This window comes from Musa acuminata, chromosome BXJ3-3 (assembly GCF_036884655.1).
Source record: "Musa acuminata AAA Group cultivar baxijiao chromosome BXJ3-3, Cavendish_Baxijiao_AAA, whole genome shotgun sequence".
In the NCBI taxonomy this organism is placed as follows: Eukaryota; Viridiplantae; Streptophyta; class Magnoliopsida; order Zingiberales; family Musaceae; genus Musa; species Musa acuminata.
In genome coordinates, this window is record NC_088351.1 from 439342 (window position 1) to 451953 (window position 12612).

General features: G+C 40.7%; 2 protein-coding genes across 2 annotated transcripts; one reads left to right on the plus strand and one right to left on the minus strand.

Annotated features, from left to right (window-relative positions):
- Nucleotides 1-1448: 1448 nt before the first annotated feature.
- On the minus strand, nt 1449-5940 carry LOC135633402 (oryzain alpha chain-like). Its single transcript, XM_065142817.1, has 5 exons — nt 5388-5940; nt 4378-4613; nt 4145-4285; nt 2706-3155; nt 1449-1760 (listed from the first exon to the last, which is right to left on the minus strand). The coding sequence occupies exons 1-5, from the start codon at nt 5869-5871 to the stop codon at nt 1656-1658; spliced, it is 1416 nt and encodes a 471-aa protein (XP_064998889.1). The 5' UTR covers nt 5872-5940; the 3' UTR covers nt 1449-1655.
- Nucleotides 5941-10784: 4844 nt separating this feature from the next.
- LOC103977244 (cyclin-D3-2-like) lies at nt 10785-12612 on the plus strand. Its single transcript, XM_009392708.3, has 3 exons — nt 10785-11666; nt 11742-11857; nt 11930-12612. Exons 1-3 carry the CDS (start codon nt 11069-11071, stop codon nt 12170-12172), a joined length of 957 nt encoding a protein of 318 aa, XP_009390983.2. The 5' UTR covers nt 10785-11068; the 3' UTR covers nt 12173-12612.

Sequence of the window (12612 nt, forward strand, 5' to 3'; positions counted from 1 at the left end):
ATATTTGTTTTAGCTCGCTTTCGATGTAAAACTAAACTAATTTAGATATTAGAATTTGACGTCCTCATCAACATTTAGCATAGTTCAAATCAAATCTTAGTATAGTCCATAAAAAAAATTAGTCTAATAATAACTCCACATCCTTAAGCTCGCTCAATAACTCTAATGCTATAAAAAATATATATATATCATATCCTAAATTTTTTTTTACACAAGATTATAATATATTTTCACATGTTACATTAAAAGCAAAATATTAATATCATTTTATTGAGAGACATAAATTATAAAATTTTATTATAATTAATTTATCCATCAAAATAAAAGTCAAACAAGTAGTTATACGTTTTATTATCTAATAGTGTTTCTAGTATACTACTATTAGAAGGCTATGATCAAAATTAAAAAAAATAATATAAAATAATTTTGCATAGGGTAGAAATCCCTATTATTCAACTTTGAAATATATATAAATAAATACATATCTATAAATAAAATTAATAAGTCATCTCACTAAAATAAGATCACATTTCTTCTAATAACGAATAGAGAAAACGTTTACTTGTCATGTCTAATAGCTCACTTATGTTGAAAGGGAATTGCCCTACCAATCATTGACAGAAAAATATAATCATCTTATAATAAGTCATGTTATCTCGGGATAACATCACCACTGTCAAAAAATATTAATTAGTTTTTAACTGACTTGAACCCAAGCATAATCAATCCAATTAACTTGAATCAAACTCGATTTAATTAAAACCTAATTAAACCAACCTCTACTCCTTAATCATTTTTTAATCATCCTAGACTAATGTAATTTGGACTTGATTGAGTTAAATTTAGATTAAATAAGTTTGAACTACTCATACGGTTCAAAATCATCCTGAAACGATCTAAACTAATCAACCGACCATATTCATTCAACAATTGGGCCAGATCAAGCAAAGGAAGGAGAGCCATTAGAGTCTAAGGCTAATGGATTATATGTGTCACAAATGGGTCCAAGTTGGATTATATGTGTCACAAATGGGTCCAAGTTGAACAAACGTGAGATGGGTGCCCGAGGTGGTGGAATTCTATTACTCCCTTATGTGTCACATAAGACTCCATGAGGGAGTCATGCAGAGGCACATCCTACCATCACATCCGTCTCCAACATGCACGACACGATCGACAAGTTTGAGACCGCTCTACGTAGGTATAGTTCCCCTTTCCCCTCGTGTGCCGTCGATCTTGCGCGCCATTGACATCGCTAGTGGCCTACCGCTTATGAAATTATTTTTTTACCCTTATCATTCACGATAAATTGATGACACGATAAGAATGACTCAAGCAGCGTTGATGCTAAAAACAAGTAGGTTATGCAATCCAGAAAAGAGCAATATGTCATCACCAAAGAGGTACTGCAATCATCAAGCAATTTTACACTACAAGCAGGTAGTAGATTGAAGAGATAAAAAGTTCACTATATAAGAAGAAAACAAGTCAACTATCTTTAAGTTTTGTCTAATGTTTGAAATCTGTGACTTCGTACATGAGCTCCGCCCAAGCGTCAAATATATCAGAACCAGTTTTTGTTCCGAACTTACAAAAATGAGTTTGCAATGCAGATATTTTTCTTTCTTTCTTCCTTCCTTCTCCAGCTCAACAAATCAAAGTCGTAATGTTAGTGTAACATTATTCTTCTCCGAGAAAGCCCAGAGGGGTTTCGCAGGTGTGCGCACAAGAGCCTTCACTCCTAGTGGATTGTCTTTGCTCTGCATATTTGACATGACAATAAGGAATCATAACTATGAAAACTAGGTCGAGAAGATGCTGAACATGAAGAGACAATCAAGACATAGATTTTAACAAAAAAAAGTGGAGGGTATGGAACCAAAAGCAAAACCCAACATTTGGTTCAATCCAAAGGTTAATTTTCTCTTTCTAGCTTAACTTAGCCTAGTTAGCACATAGAAAGACAACATATATAATTAGGTTTTTGTGATTTCTCAAACAAAAGGTACAAGAATATACTGTTGGCACATAAAATAAAATAAAAACTCTCATTTTATTGGCACATAAAGAAAGGACATAATTTAGTTGGGTTTAATTTCCCAAACAAAAGATGAAAGGATCAGTCTGAATATGTTAATCCTAAGTATATCATTAACAAGAAATATGATGCTCTCCCTTCCCTCTCAATTTATATTATACATCTTATCAAAAGAACTAGAAAAAAAAACTCTCAATTTATTGGCACATAAAAAAAGATCATATTTAGTTATGTTTTAATTTCTCGAACAAAAGAAAGATTAAGTCTGAAAATGTTAGCTGTTAGCCCTAATTCAATACTTCACAGGAAATACAATGCTCTTCCTTTCCAAGGAGAAGCTATACCTCCCAAACTCCATTTATATCATATTTCTATTAAAAATATTAAACAACTCTCAGTAAGTTACATTGACTGATCCCAAATTTTAAATCCCAATTAATAGGTTTTGCTTCGCTCAGTTTGGTTCTGGCTTAAGATAAAATAATCAACTAAATAAAAGCTTTGTTCCTCTATGGTCCTTAAAGCAACAAGCAAAACCAAATGAAATCTATTCCGCAGATAAATCACCAGTTGCAGAAAGTCTAAGAAGACACTCAAAAGAAGGCCAAGGTTATATCAGTATAATTATAGCTAATCACGACAAGCTTTTCAAAGAGTAGGAAATTACTATTTGACAGGTTCCAGCTCCAACATTGCAAGCAGGGTAGTCATGAGGGCAGCAGCTGAAGTGATCATCGCAGCAGATCGCCGCCTCCAGAGGGCAGCACCCCCACGCAAAGCAGTAGCTGCCATACTCATAGAGACAACAGCAGGTGGTGGCTGGTGGGCAGGAGTAGTACTCGTCACAGACAGTTGGTGGGCTCACCGGAGAGGGAGGGGATGGACCAGGGTGGGGTGGGTTCTTGCCCTTCTTTATCGGGTAAGATGGTTCCATAGCGACACCGCATTTGCCAGTGGATGCCTTTATGTTACGCTCCATCCTGATGTAGCCAGCCTCTCCCCAGTCTCCTCCCCATGAGTTCCTCACAATCCAGTAGTCCTTGCCATTATCGCTGCCATAGCCTACAACTACAACACCATGGTCCAGCCTAGTCCCGCATCTTCCAGTAAATATACCCTACAAAAGGAGGGTCAGTTAAAATGGCATGACCCGATAAACACAATCTCTAATGCTAGAATTGTTTATGTCAAGAAACATTTAAATATCAATTCGACACCAATAAAGATAATCAATCAAACCAGTATGATACTAATATAATGGATGATAATATTTGAGCCATATTGTTTGATATCATAAAAAAAAATAAAAAAATAATGACAACATATAAATAACACGCGACATCTTATCTGGTCTGGTACTGATTGGGATAATAGCAATTTCGTTATTTGGATGTTAGCTTCAATGTACCCATTGCAATATGCAAATGGCTAACAGGATCTGCAACGCTAGCCAAATGCCACAAGTCAATGATGCAAAGCTCAAGGAATCCTAGAACAAAAGGAAAAATAAATAATCACAAGGGCTCTCTTGTGCAATGATGCTAATTCATTGGATTCTCATTCATGATAAGCTTGTTAGTTACAGGAACCATGAACATGTGAATCCATTGATTAAATGCAAATATCTTATAATGATTGTTCTACAAAAATGGTGTAAATCATCATGTAAGTTAAATCCAAGTTCCAACCAATCAGACCTCAGATGGTTGATCAGATAAAGGATGAAAGCAATAACATGACTCAAAACTTTTAACACCTTAAAGTCATATTACAATAAATTCTCCAATCTAACATAACAACAAATGAAATTGCAAGAGCCAATAGTACACTCATTCCTCAATAAATGAATTCTACAGTGCCAAGTCAATTAAATAGTACAAGAATCACCAATATCCAACATATTTCATCTTGAATACCAGTAAATGGCTATTTATGCTAGAATTAGAGTAGAATCTGATAAGCTTTACTATTCACAGGTATACCATAAACATGACAAGTAAGATTGATTCGATGAAGAAAAGGTAGCAATGCTTGCCAACATAAATGCAAGATTCAAGATTTAGTTAGTTCACAAGAAAATGATTGTTCGAACAACAAAACACATACCGATTGGTAGAGTTGGAATGCCCTGCCACCCGCTTCAATAGCAACACTAACAGGCTGGTTCACAACAGCCTTCTGCAGGGCCTTCTCATCGTTCTGTGGGACATCTTCATACCCATCGATGGAGACGACCTTGGCATTCTTCTGCAGTCACAAATTAGCAAGACAAATACAATCAGGAGATCACTTCCTCATGAAGAAAGACGTAGGGAGTGCAATCAACGAAGGGTATGTACCTTGTTTTGGTCACACATGCCGTTACGGGCCTTGTAGGGGTAGTCGTCTTCAGTGTCGATGCCGCCATTGTTGATGATGAACTCAAAGGCATAGTCCATGAGGCCACCGTTGCAGCCCATATTGTAGGAGTTGTCACAATCCACCAGCTCCTGCTCTGACAGTGTTATCAGCTCCCCTGTCACGATCTGATTGATCCCTTCCACTGCACCAACTGTCGAGAACGCCCAGCAACTCCCTTCACCAGCCATCAATAATCATCATGAACATCACTCGCTTGAGCTTCCCAATTACAGTAAGAAAATCGATCATGGCAGCAACTAATAATAAATCATTAAAATCATGATTTAAAATCTTGGATATCAAATCCGATAAGAATCAATATATATCAACACATGGTACACTGGTACATATCTGAATGGATGAAAAGAGACACTCCATCGTATGTGTCCCAATAAACACCATAAGCTTCGTATTGGTACAAACAAAATTAGGAACATTAGTTAAAGTCATAGCATGAATTCTTTTCCAAATCTTTATGTAACAACATGTAACATCTGAATTTCTTTTTATTGTTTCAAATAAATTTCCTTTACCTCAATGTACCTTCTCATCAATACCCACATGTCTCCTTTACACATATAAGAAGTCATTAGAATGCATCATTTCCTCAAACTTTTAGATTAAAACAGCAAAACTAATCATGACAGCAGCTAGTAATAGGTTGTTAAAAATATAATGTACCAACATATGATAAGTATTTCATTTAAATCAAAGCCTGACAACTTCAAGAAACGAGCCATGGCAATATTTTATCGGATAAAACAGTATCACATAAACATGGTGCGAACAGTTATTCTGGTGCGAGTGAACAGACAAGCATGAGTCAATGTGCAATATAACAAGGGTACGGTTGTAATTTAATAGTGCGACGCTTTGCTTAGGGCGAAAGCAACGGCGGGAGGCGGGAGAAAGAGAACAAGACGGGGGAGAAAGAAGCGGGGGCTCTAACCGCAGTAGCCTTGGTCCTTGACGGCGGCGACGGCGCCCTTCGCTCTCCAGTCAACGGATTCTGGCAGCTCCTCACCGTCGCCGAGACGGTACCGGTCGCTTGGCACGCGGTTTCTGCGGGCGGCGCCGCGGGGTCTGGTACCGAGGAAACCGGTCCGGTACTCCTCGTTGGTGAGGTCGGCGAAGCGGTTGAGGCCGAGGCGGTACCGGTGCAGGCCGGCGTCGGCTTCGGCGTTGTGGGCGTCGATGAAGCGGAGGTTGTCCTTGAAGATCTCGAACCGCCTCTCCATCTCGCCAAGCGCGTTGTACGTCCGGCCGTGCTTGATCAGCCAGCCCTCGTACATCCGCCGCATCTCCTCCTTGCTGCGCTCTAGACCCTTGACGCCGTGCTCCTCGTCGTAGGAGATGATGGACATGTCCGACGCAGCGGACGCGAGCCCGAAGAGGACGAGAAGGAGGGCGGCGAGGCAGGCTGTCGAAGCCATCGTGTCGTGGGTGGGTCGAAAAGGTGGGGATTTTGATGGCCGGGAAGCCTTTTATAGAGGAGGGGAGAGACGGTGATGAATTGGGTTTCAAGTAGGTGGGGTAAAGGGTAATATTGTTTTGAATCGTCACGTTATTTATTGTTGCCTAATAATAATAATAATAAATAAATAAATAAATAATTATTATTATTGTGGAGTAAGATAGTTTATTGGGGAAGAAAGGTGGAGTAAAGGGTAATATTGTTTTGAATCGTCACGTTATTTATTGTTGTCTAATAATAATAATAATAATTAATTAATTAATTATTATTATTGTGGAGTAAGATAGTTTATTGGGGAAGAAAGGACTGATACGGAGCATAGTAAAAGGAAGAGGAAAACTATTATTGATTAAGAGAGGAGGACAAAAGAGGAAACGAAATGAAATGAAATGAATGCTTTAGTATCGCCTTTGATGCTTGTCTTTGACCATCAAATAAATGAAGAGTAATTCAAAAAAATCCAAATAAATCATCATATATGAAGAGTAATTCAAAAAATCAAGCATCATTGATGCACACGACCTTTGGCAATATTCAAATTCGTATTAGATTAATATTGATTTGGCAATTATCCTTTTTCCCGTATCATCTACCTTTCAATGTGACATAAAAAATTATGATACAAATTCAACGATATCGAATGAATATCTCATGATTGTGATTGTGTTATAGAGATGAAATATTTTTCAGCTAGATTTGACTGCATCACATATTTGAGACGAGTTATAATCACATTTAGCTGCATCACGGAGTCGAAATGCTTTATAGCATTTCGATCATGTTATAGAGTTGAGATATTTCATGATCATAATTTATGTCATATTGTAAAGTCGAGATGCTTCAACGTTAGATTTGTGGACGTCAAAAAAATAAAATGTTTCATAACTTAGAGATGTTGATTATCTCAAAGAAATAAGAGATGTTTTATGGTCTGATTCGATCGTATTAAAGAAATGAGATGCTTTGTTACCCAATTTGATCGTGTCGAGGAAATAGAATGGATATGTCAAACAAATGAAAGCTCCAAATCGATCATGTCATGACTTTTGTGATTTTCTTACCGTCGACTATTATATAAGTGCTTTCGGTAGATGGGATATGCTTTGATTACAGTAGTTCGTAGGTCTTATCTGATTTGATTTCTAATAGGTCAATATCATTTTTCTAATGTTAAATCTTCCACACCACACTTCGTAATGCAATCACTGGGTAGTCGTGTAGCAAAGGATGAGTGGTGATTCGATCAATATTATCGACGATTCTTCCTCATCATTCATTCAATATTCATATCGAGATTACTAAGGTATGATAGCTTCTTTTTTTTTTCTCCGAGGTTGATAGGAACGATTTTATCTCATGCCAGCTTATATGTCACGGAAGCTCACATCTAAGCAGGACTTCGAGTCATCAGCCTCGAAATGGCGTCACAGTACATCTCAATATGTATTGCATCAATAACTGACAATAATCACCCTCTCTTATCAATATCATATACTAGAATGATCAGGTGATTTACTTTATCTTATCTTAGACCAACTAGTAAGAAGACATAGGAATCAAATATAAAAAGGAACCCATATGCTTGAAGGGGGCTCTCTACGTACTTAGTCATATAGCTTTTAATGTTGTCTTCTCCCCTTCGCTAACTGAGCAACCCTTGACGCCAACCTATCATGCAGGATTGTCAATCGTCCAAGACACCTAGATGACCTAGCCCCTAGGAAAAAACCTTATAGCCAGAAAGATCCTAGTTCGCCTACTCGATCATCCCAAACTGGGTCCTCACCAGTAGAACGGCTTCCGACCGAGCAACCTATGCGGTCTCACCTTACCGAGTCTCCCATGTTAGCCAAGAAGAGACACTTGGATGAGCTTGTACCTTTGACAGTGAACCAACCGGGCTGACTTATCAATTGCAGGTACTCATAACACCATCATTCTGGTACTAGAAGGAGGGTCGAATGTCATAGGCGCACCCTTCCATTGCTCTTCTTAGTGAACATTTTAGATAAGGAGGACCCCTCCTCCCTTTCCCGAGGGGCGGAGGCGAGCCCCATGCTTACCTCGTCAAAAGCGCCCCTCAAGCTTCAATGCTAGGGGGGCATGCATATGTGGCTCTCCACCCTTGGTAACACCGCCCCGTGATGCTTTCAAACTAGCGCTCAGCCCCCCCTCGCCTGTGGGAGTAACAGAGTTAGACCCTTGACAACTTCTCAGGGGACGCTCCGATGATAGTCGAGACTTAGGGGCTCCTACCCTATGAAATAGCAAGATGGAAAGGCTCTGAACATTCCCTACTTAAGAATCATTCCAAAGGCCAATAATACATCCCAAAGAGATTTTCATTAAATTGGACAAAACAAGTTACAAAAGCAAATGCCATCCCAAAGGGGATGCCATAAAACAGGAGTTAACAAAAACAAAATAGAAGGGTCACCAGGACCCAACTACATCAAGCCGAAGAAGGCAGAGCTAGAGGAGATGCCAGGTGATCATCGAATGGGACCTTTGTGGGAGTAAGCACTTCGACATCCGAGGGAAGCTCCGTATAAGGGTCTAAGGATACCTCACCTTGAAGTGATTAATAGTGATTTGTTACTCGAACTCGTATGGAGCTTAGCTAGAGTACCAGAGGCTACATTGGGACCCCTCAGATTCCTTGTAGGAGGCCATTACCCTCCTCTCCTGCTTAGAGGCTTGGTTCTTCTCCTCCTTATTAGAAAACCTAAGGCAGTATCACATGTGTAGTGGAACAACAAAAAATAAAAATCCTAAATTTCCTATAGAAAATAGTTTCTTGTTGTCGTGCGAAGATAGGTGCCCGAAAAATCGTAAAATCGAAAACTACACACACATATATATATATATATATATAACCTAGGGAGATTATATATCCCTGAAAACCTATAAATCTATACGAGAAGATGAAGAAGGTAAATTATCCTCCTCTTTAGTAGTGATCCACACAGAAGATGCGGTGAAGACGCTTCTCAAATTGCTACAGGAACTACCTTTCCATGCGCACTACACGATCAAGAAGGGGTTGACCCTTTTTGTTGTTCACACGTCCTAATCTAGGGCTATCGATTGAGAAGAAGAGGAAGAGATGAGTATAGGAGGTGGTAGCCAAAAAAGATCTAGCCTATGGCCCTTTGGTTCTCTCCTATTTATAGAGACCTCTTATAAATAGTAGGTCTCTACCCAATAATCTCTTATTGGTTCTTATTGGATCTTGAATCCAATAATTCAATGGCTTATTAGATATTCAATAAGATAAGAGCTCCAACGAATATCTCATATCTGAACCTCTATTCGTTGTAGCACCTACCATATATGTGTGACCTTTTAGGCTCAATATCGAGCTGGTCATAAGTCATACCTATCAGAACTCCTTCTGGTTCAATGAATTATTATCTTCATAATAATTCATTCGACTAATTGACTACAGACGTACTAGGCTACTACGTCGTAGTCTCCAAACAATATAGGGGAATCCAATCCATTAGACATGTCTTCCTTAGTTATTATATATCTATAGTCCCTCATCCATCTAATATCCCAAAAATTATATATCGGGTATGGTACTATCAGACTCATACAGAATCTACTCGAGTCTCGTTCTAATCGGATTCTCTCGGAGAACTCTTTCTCTCAATCCAAATGACCCTGACTAGGGATTTACTTGAGCAAGAATACATGAGATATTCCTCTCATGTTACTAAGAGTAGATGATCATTTATCGACACTCAATTGCTCTCGTAAGATTGGTTGTCACTCTCGATGATCGGTTGTGTCAGATCTGAAACTTTCAAACCTATAAGTCGGATATCAAATAGTGTAGTACTCATATATAACATCTTTGATGTCTCAAGTTTAAGACCAGATACACCACTAGGATGATAGAATCGCTATTTGATAATGAGGTATCTTCAATCATTCAGTATTCCATGAGCGAATCAGTCAGTGAACTATTCTCCAATGAGCACTTGCACTGTATACATAATGTCCTCACATAAGCAACTATGAGATCAGTCATTTTTATCATATGGATAAGTATACAGTACAAAAGTATGTCCCGTTATCTCGATGTCCCTCTCGAACCTATGACCGAAATTATTTAGAATTTATGTTTAAAGATAAATCAATCTCATTATCATAATCTCATCACGATCCAATTCACATTGGACAAATCTATTGACATCACAATATACGTAACAAATAATATAAAATAAAAAATATTAAATAAATAATAAACAAAAAGAGTACATAATATGTCACATTTAATATAGCTCACATATTAACTTACAACTAACAACGACACTATCAAAGGTAATACGTGAGTCGACAGTTGCTTCTCTTACTGTGTTATTATATCGTCATCTCTTAAGATCGGCAAGTTGACCCTGCCTAATTAACTCCATTTGTTGCTTTAAATCTAAGCAGTCATGGCGTTAATGAGATTGAAAGTACTCTAATATTTTTCTTGGGACAGCCGAAGTTCCCATTGGTTGAGGTGCTCACAGTAACCTCTTCTGCCGAAGTATTAAGGGACATGGTTGTGTCCGATCACCTCGGTGAAGTTGTTTTTCCGCTTCGACGATTTGCTATTGATGATCCATTCCATTCCATGTAATTGCTCTGCTCTCGGACGAAAAGATCAAAAGATTTGCGCTCGATTGTCCCTTAGATTTCACTCCTGTATCAGCTCTGATTCCATGCCATAGTGAATCTAAGGTGCAGTTGGAGCAATAGATTTTGATGGATTAATCGGGTTCTACTAAGCTAGATTTGGCTAATCCCATAAGATCAATCAGATTCTTCTTCTAAGCGTTACGAGCAGAACAAACAAAAGTTCGTGTTTTGTTTTTGGCAATAACACTTGAAAGCAAACACATGTTGCCAAAAACGAGCCCCTATAAATAAAAGAAAACGAAGAGACTAAAGAAAGAAGGCAGGCAAGCGATGGCAAACATGGAATGAATGAATAAAACGGCAGCGGATGGTGTAATGAAACCTCAACCTCTCCATGGAGGAGAAGAGGGAGAAAACCTGAGTGGAATGGAGAAGAGGAGCACCGTCTCCCCCTCCTCCTACGACTAGCTATAGAAGATAGCCCAGAAGAAAGCTTGGTGTTAGCAGAAGAAGAAGAGGAGCAAATGGAAGCACTGCTGCCGCTTACCGAGGACGATTGGGTGGAGGTGCTTCGTTCTCTCGCGGCCAAGGAAGGGGAGTCCTCGCTCGAGCTCGAGCTCGCCAGTGACGATGGCGGCGGCTGCTACCTCCGGTCGGCGAGGAAGGATGCGGTGGAGTGGGTGTCGCGCGCTGCGGCGCGCCACGCCTTCTCCCCCCTCACGGCGGTCCTCGCCGTGAACTACCTCGACCGCTGCTTCCTCTCCCGCGCCGCGGGCGGCGGGCTCCGGCTCCAAGACGACAAGCCATGGATGGGGCGTCTTGCGGCCGTCGCTTGCCTCTCCCTGGCGGCAAAGGTGGAGGAGACGCGCGTCCCTCTCCTGCTCGATCTCCAAGCAGAGGAGGGGAAGTACGTGTTCGAGCCGAGGACCATAAGGCGGATGGAGCTTCTGGTTCTCGCCACCCTCCGCTGGAGGATGAATCCCGTCACCCCCCTCTCATTCATCCACCACCTACTCCCCCGCCTCCGTTCTAAGGAAAAGAACGCCAACACCGATCCCTCCGCCGCCACCGGCATTGCCATGGCTCGGAGGTGTGAAGCGGCTCTCCTGTCGGCAATAGCTGGTGAGTTAACCTCAAAATGCGTCCTTTTCATTCCCTTTCGCACCATTTCCTGAATTCTCTGTTTATTTGGCGAAGATTGGAGATGGGTTCAGTTTCCTTCATCGGTCTGGGCAGCGGCGGCACTACTCCAAGCGTCCGCGGTGGCGGCTCAAGAAAGTCACTGCCTCATCTCCCTCCTCAACGTCCCAATGGTTGGTCCTTTTTGCCACTATGTCTTATTACCGCCTGCACTCTGTTTAAGGGTAGACTCAACTGCTCTACAGGCAAAAGTGGAAGAATGCCATCAGCTAATGCTGGAATCAGCGAGCGCCGCCATTACTGGACACAAGCGCAAGCATTCGTCTTCCGCTTTCCACTACTGTTCATCGCCACCGAGCCCCATTGGGGTGGTCGGCTCCTGCTTCGGCAGCGAGAGCTCAAGCGACTCCCAGGCGATGCGGCCGCCATCACCCGCGGCACATCCTCTCCAGAAGCAGATCAATGGCAGTGAGAGAGGAAGGTGTTGATTCTGTTGGAGTACAAGTATCATCTGTGCCTTCCATCTCTGCCATTGCTCTGAGTTCCTGGGAGCAATTTTAGTTGGCTTTTGAGGTGGTAGCTATGGAGAAGAAGAAGAAGAAGAGATGGGTGGCATTGTTCTTTTCCAATTCCCAACTGTAGCAGTGCTCCTCTTTCCTACTGTTCGGATAGCTACTAGTTCTCTTGGCCCAGTTCTCATCAATGCTTTGCTCTCTCTCTCTCTCCCTCTCCACGAAGAAACCCAACGTCAAAGCCCGTCTCAGCACTCCAAAGACTATTGAATCCACACCACCTAATACAACTAAAGCACCTTAGTCCTCCCTCTTAACGACAGTGCTTTTCTCCAACTTTTCCTCTCAATCTAAGAGACCTGGTTTAAGCAGAAAAGCTTCCTTTATTCCATTACAGGTCATTCCTCGAGCAAATA